At 36.3% G+C, this 17,092-nt stretch overlaps 2 protein-coding genes across 2 annotated transcripts; both read right to left on the bottom strand.

The window, feature by feature from the left end:
* Positions 1-3,770: 3,770 nt before the first annotated feature.
* LOC306843028 (chitin synthase chs-1-like) lies at positions 3,771-11,459 on the bottom strand (the record flags this gene model as incomplete). Its single annotated transcript, XM_079374268.1, has 14 exons — positions 3,771-4,329; positions 4,415-4,496; positions 4,579-4,796; positions 4,896-5,006; positions 6,844-6,908; positions 7,000-7,031; positions 7,177-7,561; positions 8,432-8,716; positions 8,799-8,999; positions 10,457-10,598; positions 10,690-10,791; positions 10,879-11,053; positions 11,139-11,291; positions 11,407-11,459. 14 exons carry the CDS (start codon positions 11,457-11,459, stop codon positions 4,237-4,239), a joined length of 2,097 nt encoding a protein of 698 aa, XP_079230394.1. The 3' UTR covers positions 3,771-4,236.
* A 983-nt stretch (positions 11,460-12,442) lies between these two features.
* LOC306843030 (uncharacterized protein) lies at positions 12,443-14,600 on the bottom strand (the record flags this gene model as incomplete). The annotated part of the gene is made up of 2 exons (XM_079374270.1): positions 14,418-14,600; positions 12,443-13,459 (listed from the first exon to the last, which is right to left on the bottom strand). The coding sequence occupies exon 2, from the start codon at positions 13,400-13,402 to the stop codon at positions 12,443-12,445; it is 960 nt and encodes a 319-aa protein (XP_079230396.1). The 5' UTR covers positions 13,403-13,459; positions 14,418-14,600.
* Positions 14,601-17,092: the final 2,492 nt, after the last annotated feature.

The raw sequence follows: 17,092 nt of genomic DNA on the forward strand, positions 1-17,092 counted from the left end.
TCAGTGAGAGGATCTTCACTCAGATAATGCGTGATGATTGAGTGGGTAACCTTAACAACAGCAGGCCCCTTGGGGCGGGACACAGTGGCAGGCATCCCAGTCGTTAGATAACTGAAAGTAAAAAGACCTGCAGGTCCTGGAATTGCAGTGCTGACCTGGGGACCTGATGACCAAGTATGCTCCCAAAGAAACCTATGACTTGGCCAAATGATCCAGAAGGTATGAGGCCTGGAACAGGGCTATCAACCTAGCCTGGATCTAGTATCGACGAGTGAGGTCATCACTCATCAGTCGATAACAAGAGGTGGCTGTCTGAGGACCTACCCTAACAGGTAAAAAAATCACACAAAAGACATATCCCAGAAACACGGCAAAGAATGCTAGCAGAGGAAACACAACCACCAGCGAACAGATCTTTTAGAAATGGATTGTACTCACTCACCATTGTTCCCGTGCATGAGCTCAGTTCCGGAGGTGAAGTCCAAAGAGGCCTCAGGTCTGAACCATCAGTAAGGTAGATTCTATGAAGCATAGAACCTGACCAAAACATCATAGGTCCAGCATGAGAAACTGCTATGTCAAGCGCAGGAGGTTCCCACTTAACCTTGGTCAGGTGGAGTTAACGGTGGTAGCAGGGGAATTAGAGAAGGGAAGATGAGGGCAGATGACAGGCCCCCGGAGGGAAGGGAGTAGCACGGAAGTGGGCAGGTCCATGGTGGTAACGGAGAGACATCTGTGGGTAAACCTGGCAGATATTGGGAAGAAAAAGAAGTACTTTCTTCTCGATGCTCCAGTCTCGCCTTCCGAGCTTTTCAGTACCTGCGTCGAAATGGTGGTTGAGAAGTTTAGGGAGGCGAAGGTGCGGCAGCCTTCAGAACCTTCATTCCAAGAAGGTCCAGGTCTGAGCCCGAACAAGGCAGGGGTCCTGGCCCTTCTCGGTCTGGGGATCAGAGATGGGCACAGAAGGGTAGTGTCGCGACTTGTGCCCCTCCCCCGCCTGTGGGTATGGCTAGAGGAAGGTGTGGGTCGAAGAGAGGTAGGCAAGACCTGAGGGAGGTGGCGTCTACCTTTTTCTATAAAGAATCACTCTCAGAGTCTTGGGGTTTTGATGCCAGAAGATAGACTTTATTACAATAAGAGAATAAAGCCGAGAAGTTTTCTGCATAAAAGATCTCCAGAATGTTCTCTGTGTCCTCTTTAAATAGTTTTTCCTCTAGGCGTGTTCAGTACATTTCATACATATGCATTATACCTTTTTTGGCTTTTTTCCTTATACATATGTTCCCTCCCTAGAGAAAAGGGGCTCCTAGACGTGTTTATAGTAAGGAAAGAGGCCCCCTTTGTATTTTTACATATGTTTCCTATCTCGAGGGTCAGCACATTCCATCCATGCAGGCCTCCGACACACAGGCATATGATTATAATGGAAGAATAGCTTGATACATAAATGGCTAAATTCACATTAATTATACTTGATTAATTAATATTTTGACTAATAAAAATCTTCTACACCTGCCGCCTTCATTTTTAATATTTGTTATGGGAACGTGCAGGGAGACTATATAAAAATGCGGACTTGTTAGAAAATGTTTACTCGATGAAATCATGGCGTAGTTTTAGTTGGTGCAACAGGTGCAAATATTTATTGGAAAGCTGGACGTTGCAAAGCCCAATGTAGGGCTTACACCCAGCTTTTTTACGTCTAGCTGGTGCAACTGGCCCCAGGTAGTTCCAAGTCAGTTTAATCACCGTTCTATATTAATGTGCTGCTTTAATTGATGTACACTAACCAACAAGAATCACTCGCACGCACACACACAGAGAGAGAGAGAGAGAGAGAGAGTGAGTTCGAAGGTGGCCGATTGCGCTGCACACAGACATAAACTTGTTTGTCAATGCTTCCCCGCGATTTTTATTAATAAAATAGCCTAGATACTAGATGGATTAAAGGATTTTAAATGCACTTCACAGAGGGTGGTTCTTTGCCTCTACGTCGTGCATTTAAAATCCTTTAATACTTCTGTAATTGTATTCATATTATTCACACCAAACTTTACATAATGTCAAAACACAGAGGAATTCAATTTATGAACTGTTTTTGGATATCTCAAACATTGTTGCCATGGTGATTTACTAAAGTAATGGATTAAAAGAAAACAGGAATTGTCTTATATCTTCAAAGTGCATTATCCAAACTTTTCAAAATATTTTACATATGAAGAACAAGACATTCAGAGGAAACCTGGTTAGTTTTATGATTTTATGATGCTCTGGGGCCTAACAGCAAATCACAAACCACCAGCACTCTAAACTGATAGATGAAGGCTGTAGTTGTCCACTAGATGGAGTCATAGAATAAGAAATCTTTTAAGCCTAATCTTGTTCCTCTCAGTTTTCATCAGCTATAATTACAAATAAATGCATAGAATCAGTTGATATGTACTGTACTGGCAATATTTTTTTTATTGAATTATTTTACATAAGCTTATAGATAATCGTTTAAGATAAAATCATTTTTAAAAATCCTAATTGATCATTAAAAGTTTTATATATCCTTCCCTTTCTTTGTGTATCTGTTTGACACTCTTGTTCTGGAGTAACCCTTTTATTGCTGTAATCCTAAAAACTATGGTTAAATGTATATTGCCTGTTGTGGACTGTTTTCCTGATGCCACTGGGGTGGCAGTAGCACCTGTGCTTGGGCCCATCATTGTAGCTTATAGCTATATTTGATTGTGTGTCTGAATGGGAGCCAATCCCTTCATCTTCCATCACATTGTAAAAATCCTTCCCAGGAAATGTAAATTGGTATGGACTATGGAGGACTAACCCCCTATTAATAAAGTTTTGAAATTAGTTCAACAAGTACATATGGGTGCATTCAGGTGTCCACATACTTTTGGCCACATAGTGGATAATATGAGTAACACTTACCGCTCACGTTTTTTTGATAATTCATGAATTTATGATGGAAAAGTAATGTAAAAAGAATGTTTGATTTTTTTTAAAAATTAAAAAACATAAGGAACGTCAGAACATAATTAAAATTAAAAGGACATATCAGTGCTGATAGTCTTGTGGGCAGCGCGTCGACATATAGCACCATTGGTGCTCGTCCCGAGTTTGAATCCCAGCATTAGGACCTTTCCTGATCTCGCTTACCCCCACCCCCACTTCGCTTCCTGTCACTTCCTGTCCTATACTAATAAAGTCAAAAAATGCCAAAAATAAATATTAAAATAAGGACAGTGCTGGCACCACAAGCGCTACCATCAAATTTGAAGTAATAATCACAGGAGCATTTGATAATAAAGCTTTATCATTTTCGAGGGCAGACTTTCTGACCATTTAAATGCCTCTTTGGGTTCAACCGATCAGTCAAACTTGTGACTACACTCGCAAAATTCTGACAAAATCATCAATAGTACTTCACCATACCTATAAATTGATACAGTTCAAGATGAGATTGTGTGTTAATCCTGGGTTAACGTTCTTATTTGCAGTGTCATTGATTGGCCAAATTCAGCATGTGACGTAAAGGCTCTTGCTATCAATTTGTACTATTATTATTGTTATTTTAGCATATAAGTGATCTATAAGGGTTTTGTTTCATACTATTCAAGGATTCATAGAATAATGCTTGTTTTACCTCTTTTTTTACATCACATAAAACAATAAAATAATATAGAAGCAAGTATACTAGTATTCACACAAACTGAACTTCTGTTCAATAACATTAAAACTTCCTGAGACACAATGAGAGACATTTTCAATAGAGCATATATCAATATAATTTATTTACATGCACTCTACAGTAAATGTGTTCAAAGATATAGATTACATTTTGTTTTATATAACTGTGAATTTAATGTTAATTTAGTGCAGTTAATTTTTGTAAAGAAAGAAACAAGGAAATAAAGAAATATAGTGGTATGGTATATGGAATGGAAATAATTAAGTAGAAATAAACAATATAGTGGCTAACAAACTACAAATTATTGGCCATTTCTTGTAATGTCAATAATATTCAATGCTAATATTCAGTACTATGTAATTGATTGTGATTAGTTTAATTATTAATTTGCATATCATGTCATTAATTCATTAATTGTCAGGCCCAATGTTTTACACTACAACAGAGCATTCAGGTTTAAACACTAAATAAATATTCAGAACATTCTATTTGCACTGTTATTATCCACTGGACTATAAACATTAATTATTAAATGCAAAACATTATACTGAAGTTATAGCCCTAACAGATGGGTTCTTAAAACATAAAGCTGTGTCTGGCCCATACGTCTCAGGCTGGTGGATTGAGTCCAGGATCTGTGCGACATGATTGACATGGTTCATTTAAAAAAAAAGCTAACATTTAAAATGTCATCATTTTGTTTGTGATCCATTGGCTCACCTGATGTGACCGATGTGACTGCTTTCTATAAGATTTAATTTCTGTGTCAACATATGCCACAAAATGGATCAATGTGTAGATTCTGAAACAAAAGAACATAATCCATTAAAAAACGTCTCTTTATCAGTAATTGTGATTCGATTCTTGTGTGCATGTTTAGTTACCTGTGATAAAGCATTCCAACAAACTGCATTAACAGCAGTACTGCAAAACCCAGTAGAAACATCAGTGCGATTGGATCTACGGAAAACACTTCTGTTGGGTCATAAGTCCCATTGGGATAGATTTTTGGGACCTTTATGGAGACTGAGTCTCCAATCGCCTGAAGGAAGAAAGTTGCCACCAGCCAAAGTGCATTGCAGAAGAAAAAGACAAATGTAACCTGTATGGAAAAGTAAGGCAAAACAGCATGGAAACAAATCTCTACGGTTCCAGAGCAAATACTTTAGACAAGACCACATACTATATTTCTTTTGCGTACCTTATTTCGAAGTTCTCTTAGATCATCAGCGATTTTTTCCTGTTGTTCTTTATTCTCTTTAAGAGGTTCCAGATATTTCTTCTGCAGTTCTTTCCAGAAATCGATTTCATCCTGCAACGTGAAAAAAATGAGGAATTAAAACCTAATATTTAATATCTAATCAGCAACTCATAAAATGCATGACATGGTAAAAAACATTTAAAGTATACAGTTGACATATCTGCAGCGACAAAAGGCTCAAGTTAGAATGACCAAACATTACTGTGGAAAAAAAACATGCATTATTATGACACAAAAATACATGGCTGCTTTTGATTAATACAATAAAAAAAACAACTAAATAATAAATAAATATTATTTAAATAAAATTATAATATGTATACATACACACACACACACACACACACACACACACACACACACACACACACATATATATATATATATATATATATATATACACTGAATAAAATAATAAAAACAACACTTTTGTTTTTGACACAATGCCACAGATATATATATATATATATATATATATATATATTTTTTTTTTTTATGTAATTGGGGTTTTAGCTGTGACTTTATTGACTTTTTTATTTACTTTGTTATATTTACTACTTATTTTATTTTGATGCTGTAAAGCACATTGGTCAGATGCTGCATGACATGAATATGAATTTGAAACATTTTATTGGCATATTTGTTTTAAATTAACATTTTTATTCTTCCGCGAAACGATATAGTACCACGTGACTAACATTCAAACGAATGTACGTTAGTAAGACAATTTATAACATCTACATACAATACCTTATTAAGATCCTCTGCTTCATACTTGTCTGTCTCCATTTTTTTCTCTTTTAGCCAGTCTTTGAGAAGTTTTATTGCCCATTCTGTATTTTTTTGTGTGTTGGCTTCGTAGCTGTCATGCTCTATTTTGTCAAGTTCAGTCTCAGTAAGCTCTCTGTGTCTTGTCGTTGTTTGTTCTTCGTAGTTCAATTTTCGTTTTTTCGTCTTAATTGGGGAGCCATTTGAATCGTCCAAATCTATCCACTGTTCAAACGTTTTGTTTTTACCGTACATGTTAAAATTAATGTCGAAATGTTCCATTGTTAATTGTGGTTGTCCAGTGTTTGTCACAAGATGGCGCCAAACGGTAATCTTTTTTGGCGCGGAGGGATTATAAACATACAAGTAGTACCGGCTATGCGTTATTACTTTGGAGAGGTTATTATTTGAAAAGAACGAACCTGCAAATGTCCCAACTGACCAATCAGAATCAAGCATTCCAGAGAGCCGTGTAATAAATATGGTTATATGCAAGTTAATGAAATGCTTTTATTTTGTTATTCCTCATGAGACAGTTATTTTCATATTATTTGGAAATTGTACATTTAATATTACTCAACATTTGAAGTCATTTTCATTTGATCAGTTTTTTAAATGTGTTTTATTTCAAATTAATTTATTCGTTCATTCATTCATTTATTCATTATTGACAAAGAAACTGGCTTAATAAATGAATGCCAGAGATCACTTTTCCTTTGATCTGAGTTTTTACACGCTATTACCGCAACGCCTAGTATATGCGCGCACCACAAAATAACGTGGCGGCTAGAATGACTGTGTTTTTCAAAGTGGAGGCTGACCTGACCGCAGTTGGATTCGGACGGCAATTAAATCAACAACTACCCCCTGTATATGGTGAAAATAACTTACGCCCCCCTGAGAAACAATTACCGTCCGAATCGGGCTTAACACAGATTTAGACAGATTTGTGGACAATATTTGAGAGAAATAGGCCTTTTGTGCACGTAGAAAAAGTCTTAGATCTTTGAGTTCAGCTCGTGAAAAATGGGGGCAAAAACAAAAGTGTTGCGTTTATAATTTTGTTCAGTGTATATATATAGGCTATATTAATTTCAAATATTTTGTTAGTTAGACTTACCAAAGGCAGTGCAGATTCACCCAAAGGAAATTCGTAAGATTTCATCTGCAAATGCTCAATCCAAGCTTTTGGATGAAACATATGAGTTTTAATGGTAGTCAAATTCAATAAGTCTACATAGAATATTATGAAACTATTTATAGAAGTTACACTTACTTTGATGAGGACTAAGCTGGAACTCATGTTCCCTACAATACATAGGAATACAGTATTAGTTTTAGTTGTAGTATTAAAACACGCCTCTACGTAGTTACAATAGTTACAATATAAAATGCTCACAGATGGACTGAAGTGTCAGTGTTAAATTGTCCTATTGTGTGGACATGTTTTTACCTTTGTGTTTCCAAGGGAATTTGTGGCTTTTCAGTTTTTGTTATTTCTTCTGATTGTAATATCTTCTCACTCAGATCTTCAGATTTCAAGCATGGACATTTGCAGCATGTGGCATTCATGACCTTTTTCTTGATGGTATCGACTGCCGTAGTTTTAGTCTGGCTGCCGGTTTCACGAGTGCCCCACGTGACATTGTTCATGTTGACTATGGAGTAAATAGCTAGGAGTAGATACCCACTGGGAATGCATAGGAAGTATAACAATCCATAGATGACCAGTGAGAATTCCTGAGGGTGTAACGCTGCCGTGATGATGTACAAAACCACCATGCCGATGAGGAACAGACCACTGGGGGTCAGAAAAGTCTTTTGCTTCACTAAATCACCTATGAGAGTTGACAAGAGAAGAGAAAGTATTATAGATATAGGCTAGATCGTATTGCTATCTTTTAGAAAAAATGTGCAGTCTAAAAATATTGATGGACTAAAGTATACACTACTGTACTTTCAAAAGGTTGGGAATGGTAAGATTTTCTAATGCACCTAAGTCTAATGTACACTACCATTCCTAAGTTTTAGTAAGATTTTTTTTTATATATATTTTTGATTCTCTTATTCTCAGCAAGGCTGCATTTATTTGTTCAAAAATGTAATATTTTGAGATATCATTACATTTTAAAAGAACTGTCTCCTTATGTCTTTTAATGTTTTAATTTACTCCAGTGATGATTTTTTCTAATAATGTAAATGTAATTACTGTCACTTTAAACTTTATCAGTTTAATGCATCCTTGCAAAAGAAAAGTATTAATTTATTTTCAAAAAATCTTACTGTGCAACTGGAAAAGAAAACGACACTGAAAAGAAAACTTCTGATCAAACTAAAAGATACTTAAAGACAAAAATTTTTACCTATGATTGAGAGAATTGTTCCTGCCATGAGAAATGCATAGAGTACACTCATGATTGCTGCAATTTTAATCTGTGTGTCAGATTTCAGTTTGAAGCACAGGATGAGGTAGACAGAAGGGGGCACTATGGCCAAAGCTAGGGCTATATTTTCATCCATATTCAAGATGAACACAAAGCTTCCTGCAATATAAACAAAGCCCTTTAATAGATATTTTGGTCAAATGTAACTGTAAAAACATATCTTCCTTATGCCATACTGCTGAAACAGAATAATAAATCCAAGCACAAAATATATATTTTTTTATTTTTTTATTCAAATAAATATTTCTAAACTGCTAACTTTACCTGATATCATGAGACAGATAGTGGCAGGGCCCAGGATGGAAGCTGCCATGCTGATAATCTGGTACAAGATGTAAAGTTTTGAGATTGAGCTGTTCCTCTGAGAGGTCAGTCCTCCTGAGCCCAAGAGGTCGATGGTGTTGGCCATGGTAGAGGGTCCCCAGCGTCTGCGCTGGTTGTAGAACTCCTTAAAATCCTGTGGAGCGTTGGTGTAGGCATCAGATGCTGCGTTATACTCCACCCTCCAGCCCTGCTGCAGCAGCAGAGTGCACAACCAGCGGTCCTCACCTGACATTACACCAACAGAGGGTGAATTACTTTAGTCTTAGTTGAATTGATATAATTTGTCAGAAGTTAACTTCAAGCAGACCTTGGTCATACTGGACATATTGGCTGGCTTCACTGGCTTTGGTTGTGTATCTCTTCATGACGTTGTCGTCCATGAGTGCAGCTCCTCTGAAAAGACTGAAACATCCAGGGCTGCACAGTACACAGCCGAACACGTGTTCTGCAGTCTTTTGCAGCCAGTGGCCTACCGCATATTCAAACTTCTGATACCACACCATGGGCCCTTCAATTATAGTGAAGAAATTACCTGATTAGTCTATTCAGCGCCCTTAAAATCTATGCATAAGTAGTCTCTAGTGCAGGGGTCACCACACCCGAGCGGTTTGCATGTGTACTGCACGTCAACTCGGACAACGACGCAGAAGTATAAACGAAAACCGACGCACAGCCTATGGTGTGGAGGCTACGGCATATGTCTGACCCAGAAGTATAAATCAGCCTCAAATCCGTGGTTTTCCTGTGGAATCGGGCCACTTTAACATTCTTTCCGTGGGATGTTTTTCATAAGCTGGTTTGCCAACCGACGTAAAACATCTAAAGAAGAAGAAAAATATGTTTTTCATGTCCGCGGGTTGAAGCAACCCAAATAACATGATATTTAGCCTCTGGACTTTTATCAGGGGAACCCTGCCAAAAAATTTGTATTTTACAAGAGCCAATCATGAACAAGAGCCAATAATGATATTGTCGGAGCTATGAATACAATAAAAAAAATAAAAAATCATAATAATTATTTTTAATAATTAAAATTATAATTTTTATTGCAACTCCATTCTAATTATTTTATTCTTTTATTATTATTATTATTATTATTATTTATTATAATTATTCTTCTCATGAATTATTAATGATAAAGTGAAAAGATGGCCATCTTTCAAACCATTTACAAATACAAAAACAAAAACATGCTAACAAAGCGGCATCTACACGCAAAAAGGGAGAGCGTCACCGATTCCATAATAAAACCAGAATCAACATTGGCTTGACTTTTCAGATGTGGCGAGAACTCCGAGATTTGTAAGGATTCAAAAGCAACCCAGAAATGTTTTTTCTTGCTTAACAGGTAATATATTTAATTGAAATGATAAATAGTCATTCAGCTCTCTAGCATCAGCATAAGTTCATTGTAATATTTGACCTTATCAGACTAGCAGTCTTAACGTCCAGTGTTAATGACTTGTAATGTAAACTTTTGTTACGTCATTTAGCTATTTCTTAAGGGAAATTTGATTTGGCCAATACAGATAGACCGCGTAAAAAATACCTGCATTAAGACCAATCATGTGCTTATGTCTTTGACATTAGATTTTAAAAATCTTGTAGCCAAAGGAATAAAATTCTTATAGCAGTTGTATCTGAACCTTGGAAAGCGGTAACACCGACCTAAGTGGTTCGCATCCTTCATAGAGCACATGAGAAGGGTCCATCAGTTGGTCCATCAACAATCATTGTGTTTTGATTTAAAAACATCAAAGTTTCCAGTAAATCAAAACACAATGGCATCTGCTTAGATGACATCTTTTTAGATTTCCATGTGTACTCTGGTGCCACGAACGACCACATTTATTCGAGCAGATCCAACGTACAACCAAAACATTGTTATTCTGCGAGATGAATGCAGTTTTATTTTTAACTGCTACAGGACCAAAAGCCACATGATGTAGCTATAATATATCCAACCTGTGCCCGTGGGATGAATCCTGCCACAGGCAGCTCCAACCTCTGGGTAGAGTTTAAGTCTGTCGATTAACAGCATGACTGCTGACGGCTGGAAATCAGTGTCCCCATCCAGGGCCAAGATGTATGTGTTCTCACTGTCTTTCTAGAGAGCATTGAAAAAAACACACGCTGTAGTCAAAATTTCTGGCTGATATTGCATTAATCTGTAGAAAGTCTAATAATAAGCTACCAACCTTCAATTTCTCATCAAGGTAATCCAGTTCTTCACCTGCCTTAAGCTTTTTGAAGTACTGTCTGTTAAGTCTCCAGCCAAGAATGTAATACAAGTACATTATCTGCAAACACAGATGATTAGTGAAGTTGTGGGTATGAAAAAAAAAAGTATGTTTTTTTTTTTTAACTGGATTTTTCATGAACCTTACCTGCGACCATCTTTTTTTGTGACGGATAAGTGTCTTGTCTTTGAGGTGAACCATCATCAAATTGCCTTTAGGGAGGGTGTATTCCAGCCGACCCCCATAAGGGGTGTTTATGATCTTCTGGCGTGGTAGTGCTGCCTTCTGTTTGAATGTGCATTGATCCTCTTCCATGAAAATGCTAATGTATGTGAAGTATTAGTAGATTAGTCTTGCACATAAGTTCTCAGAGCACATAAACAGATATAACGAAGGAGGATTCTTACGTGTAAACTTCTTTAATTACATCAACAAGTGTTTCAGCATATTCATTTGCATGCCTTCCATTATCAACATCCTTGAAAGCATCATCAAAATAAATATGGAATTCAAACTCGACATCACTATGTTCCTTGGTCTTGGGCCTGTATTTATCGAGCCTGGTAGTAAAAGAATTTTTGCAATTACAATTCAATAATTATATAAAATATATATATAAAATTAATATATAAAATTAATAATTTTTTAGAAGTTGAGTAAGTGTAGTCTGTTTACCTGAACATAGAGATGATTATCTTCATCATTTCATCGTAGGTCTCGTGCCACATTGTTGCACACAGAAACACTCTGATGGTTTCTTTTGCACTGAGGAGTACATTTTAAATAGTTATGTCATTAAGTCATTTCATGTTAAGAAATCCAAAGAAAAGTTTAGTCTTTCATTGTTTAACAGACTTGAAGTTCTCAGATATAGTTTTTGGAAGAATCTGATGAGATCTTTTGAAATAGGGCTTTATTGCAGACTTATTTTAATTGCAGGTATTTTGGTAAACGTGAGCACAGATTTAGATGTTGAATGCTTTTTAAAATCCAGAGGAGATACATGTGAAAATACAGGGGTCTCTTTCTCAGATGAAACCTCTAAGAAGTGGGGGATTTTGCTCTCCTTCTAATCTTACTAATGCCTTGGAGAAAGAACTATAACATCAAACAGATCTCATTTGTCATTTTTAATAGGAACACATTTACTGTGTACAATGCTTTAACTTAGAGGGGTTGATTTAAAGGGATGCACTGATAATAATAATAAAAGAATAACTCATACCAACAACAACATAATCATGTTATCCAGCTAATAACCAACATATGTAACCAAGATGTATTATTATTAGTGTTTAAAAGAGTGTTTAAAGATAGAATTTAAGTGAGATTTAGATGATGACAAAGAAATATAGATGGTAATAAATGGTTATTTTACATTTAGGTTTATACATTTTATATATGTAAATTATTATTTTTTAATAAAAAGACATAGATAAAATACAATTAGAATAGATAGTGCTAGAGTTAGAGGGTCAAGTAAAGATGGAACAGATGAGTTTTTAGCCGTTTCTTGAAGATGGGTAAGGATTCGGCTGCTCGGATCGAGTTGGTTATATATGTAAATTATATAATATATAAGATAAAAATATAAATGTAAAAAAATACCATTCAACATTAAATATTAAATTTTGTTATGGATAAATAAAAATATTTAATATTGGCTGATATATTAATGATACATGTAACCATACTTAAAAAATAAAAACACTTACCACTTTTTCTCCTTGATTCTCTTTCTGATTTCAAAACGGGTATTTAGCAACATGGACTGTTCTAGAAATGCTCCTTCATACATGCGTCGCACAAACAGATCTTGGGTTCTTTCTATTCGATGGATCTTCAGGTACCAGATGTAAACCGTACTGAGCATGAGTCCCAGCCACCAGCTCAGAGCAGAGAAGCCCAAACAGGTCAGTCCTCCTATCTTCTCGTTAACCACAATGTCCCTGGTTTTCAGAGTTCTTATAGCATCCGTCAACATCAAATGCAGCCATGTGTCACTGGATTTTGGCCGAAAGGTCTCAAAACAGGTAGAAGTTTGATTTGAATCTGGGAGCCTGATTGATGTTGGAACCAAAAAGACTGCCAAAACTGTGATCGAGGCCAGGTACATGGGCAAGACGAAGCTGCGGTGCAGGGCGTGCATCTTACAAGCCACAACCACAAACCAGCGGCACAAGGCAGAGGATACAATCTGGATCACCACCAATGAAACGATGACTGTTTCAAAGACAAGTTTGACCGATTTCCATTCTCTACCTGACAGAGGAACGTAAGCTCCCACCACAGCTGACGTAACCAGGATTCTCGTCAAACTGGAGATGATGCAGACCACGTTACGGGACTGAGCGATGTCTTTGGAAATGTTGTCTAGAAATGATACAGCAAAGAGCGTGCTGTAGTTCTCCCACCAGTTCACAGAAACACAGATGGTCCCAATGATGGCAAGGCCAATTGATATATTTATCTCTAAGGAACTTTCGAATACCAAATAACTGACTGCAAAGAACACATAACCTGCGATGGTTAATAAAATGGAGCACATGGGGAGCATTATAAGCCACTTTTTCTCTTTGGCAAGGCACTCAGCGACCACCTGGAACACTGCGGACAGGATGCTCACGCTGTTTAGGATCATCACATTGGTGATAATGTCAAAGTGTGGCATGGCTACTATTGTTAGAACTGCTGTTCCCAGTGCTACCAGGAACTCAACACACAGAACCTGGAAGAAAGGTCAAATCAAAGTCAGAAAGGTTACGGCAATCATAATCAGGATCTATGCTGCCTATAACAAAATTGGAGGTCCCACTTTATATTAGGTGGCCTTAACTACTATATACTTGCATTTAAATTAATAATTTGATACAATGCACTTATGGTGTACATGTTTTTACATTGTACTTACATTTTAAAAAAAACACTTGCATGCAATTACATCTGTAATTATTTTCTGTAATAACATTTATAGTTGCACAGTTGACTCATCCCTTACACCTTAACCCACCCTTAAACCTACCCATAGCACCAAACCTGTCCCTAACCTTATCCATATCCCATCTAAATGGCAGCAAGTGTTTTGCAATACAATTAACACAATAGGTACATTGTACTTATTTTGGAAGTACATAGTAGTTAAGGCGACCTAATTTAAAGTGGGACCAAATTGGATATAAAGAAAATCACTAAGAAATTGCTAGTAAGTGATGGTAACAAACCATCGCAAAGAAACGACAAGTAAAACACTAAATTAAACATTAAATTTTGTATAAAAACGCACTCCAATAATCTTGATTAACAATTTAAACATTTTTACAGAGTATAAATCTATTCATTAAACACTCGTCACGTTTCTCTGGAGAAAGGGAACAAGGAGACAAGGAAGTCTTCAAATAACAATATCCTTTAATCAGAATATTCACAGGGAATCCAAACACGGAAGACATTCACGGATCGGGGTGAAGACAAACAATCCCGGACATTGGAGAGAAGGAAACACAGGGCTTAAAACTAGATAATTAATGAAACACAGCTGGGGACTAATAAACTAATCATGAGAACTAAACGAGAACAGGAAACTAACCAAATAAGGACATAGAGGGAGAAACTAGGGCAAGGAAGGCACATGGGGAGCAAAACAAAAAACAAGACAGGACAAATGTCAGACACTTGTGTTTGCTTACCCAAAAAAGAGTTAATTTCGAGGGCCTGGTTGCACTCTTGAAAATGAACTTCCATGTGCTCTTTAGCAGAAGGAGAACACTTGGCCCAACCAGAACAAAGCCAATCCCAAGTAGGGCGGTCGGTTTTTGTTCTGAACATATAATCTCAGTTTGATTGTTCCCAAATGTTATCAAAAGCAGAAATGATGTCTGTAAACACAAAAATGATCTTCAATCTTTTTTGTAATATTCAATAGCTAAGTGGATAATGAAAAGTGGAAAATTAAAATTCACTGTTATTTTATCTTCTCACCCTCAGGCCATCCAAGATGTAGGTGACTTATTATCATTATTTTATATTATTTGATTTTTTTCAGTACAAAAGTAAAAAAGATTTTTAGTTGGAACACTGTCCGAAGCTGTATCCCCTTCTAGCCACAACCGCAAATAACACATAATTACTGTATTTGCATTACTGTAAGGGTAGGTTTAAGGTTGTGGTAGGGGCAGACATTAAAAAACAATTTGACAGGTAGCATTTTTCATTGTCTAAATTGTAGGCCTACTACCAACTGTTTTAATGGGCAGCACAGATTCATAGAATATATTATAAAATACACCATTATAGTTTTTGTGTTTGGGCACTTTGTAATGTAAATAAGCCCAACACTCATGTACAGCAGAGTGGAGCGAGTGAAGGAGAAGCTTTATCCCCTTGTATCACACAATAGTGACGATTCTATTCAACATTAATGTTTTGCAGGGAGTTTAGCTCCACCCTTTTTTACACAGATACGGTACAAAATAGTTTGATTTAAAAAGATTAGGGATTATTGATTAAATGTCATTTTCAAAATTATCTCCACATTTTACAAGAGCTTGTCACTCGTAATTGACATTAGATAGTGGTGTAGTGTTAGATGCGAAACAGGGATGACGTTTTTTGTGGGCAGAGCCTATCTGGTGGCGGTGACAGTCTATGGAGCCATGGAATAAAAGAATAAAAAAAAGGTCAATTTGATTTTATATTTCAAAATTCTCACTTTATTCTCGCAATTCTGAGATTATATCTCACAATTCTAATAAGGAAAAACACCTAGTCATCCTCTTTTTCCCCGACTCTTCTGGCTTTTTTTCCCCTCAGAATTGACAAACTCACTATTTTTGAGTTAAATCGAGTTATAAAGTCCAAATTAGGAGATATAAACTTGCATTTCTGAGAAAAAAAAGTCATAATTGTGAGAGAAAATAAATGTTATGTAAAAATGTTAATAGTATAAGTCTAAAATCTTATGCTGTATCTGTAGGACTAATACAATACGATAACTATGAACAGCTTATGTGAATATTATGTAGACCTATTGTTTAAATCACATAATGCTTTAAAAGTAGAGTAATACCAGTTTGTGAACGAATCTTTCTGTTGAACCGATTCTTTTTGGTGAACTACTTGAACCAGATCATCAAATCGGACTGAACATTTGGAAAAGTTCGTGGCTCAAGCAGCATAGATCTACAAGTTACTAAATCAAAACTCACTTTTGGACGTGCCTGACAGTCACTCTGATTCAAAATAAGCCAAAATACAGGCGCATATGATCCTATGCTGTTCTTTTTGCAAACTCATTCAGTGAACTGAGGAAACAGTTGACTCGGACTGAAGACCGATGTGCTGGTGATATTTTTTATGTAAAAAGGTGAGCTGATTTTTATTCACTTTATTATTCACTTTATGCTTTAGACCAGTGCTTCCCAAACCTGTCCTGGAGGACCTTTTGCCCTGCACACTTTGTATGTCTCCCTAATCAGACACACCCAATTCAGTTCTTGCAGTCTCTACTAACGAGTTGATGAGTGGAATCAGGTGTTTTCGATAAGGGAGACATACAAAAGGTGCAGGGCAGGGGGGCCTCCAGGACAGGTTTGGGAAGCACTGCTTTAGACATCCAGGTTTCACTTAATTAATGGGTGCTTTAATAATATAATTGTGAATGTCATTGGGTGATTAGCTACGTAAACAAACTACTTGTTAGATATATCAATACACCATCAGGAGCCACAGGTATTAATTTTATGTTCTTTGATATGCTTTTTTATTATTATTATTATCAAAAAACAGTAGCTGCTGAGTTTCATTTTTAAAACTAGAGACCACAGTTTTAGATAAAAACTTCTTCACTGTCCTACTGAAGAAAAAGTAATCTATTACAGTGAGTAAATTAACAGCAAATTTAAATTTTTGTGTGAGCTATCGCTTTAACTGTTATCCCATCATCTATAAAATTATTAGCCAGTGATTAATAAAGCAGCTCACTTTACTGAGCAGAACAAGGGCGAAGACAAGTACACCAACAATGGCACACGAGAACAATTTCAAACACTGCACTTGTTTCTTTGGTTTCAGCTCATCTTGAATGATTGGTACTTCTCTGCACACATCCCAAGATTGCCTGTTTCGGAAAAGAAAAAGGGGGAACAGCTTACTGGAAAAGTGAAAATTCACTGGACTGAGTGTTAAAGATGTTCATTAATAACTAAATAGTGGTATTTATCATGCAAAAGAAGTTGTAGGTTTTTTTATTTTAATTTTACATTTATAAATACATATTTATCTAGCTGTATGATTTGTAGAGAATTGTTCTAAATTTATATAAATATACATACAAACACATACATACATATATAATATAATGAAA

Source organism: Barbus barbus (genome assembly GCF_936440315.1).
Source record: "Barbus barbus genome assembly, chromosome: 23".
Classification (NCBI taxonomy): domain Eukaryota; kingdom Metazoa; phylum Chordata; class Actinopteri; order Cypriniformes; family Cyprinidae; genus Barbus; species Barbus barbus.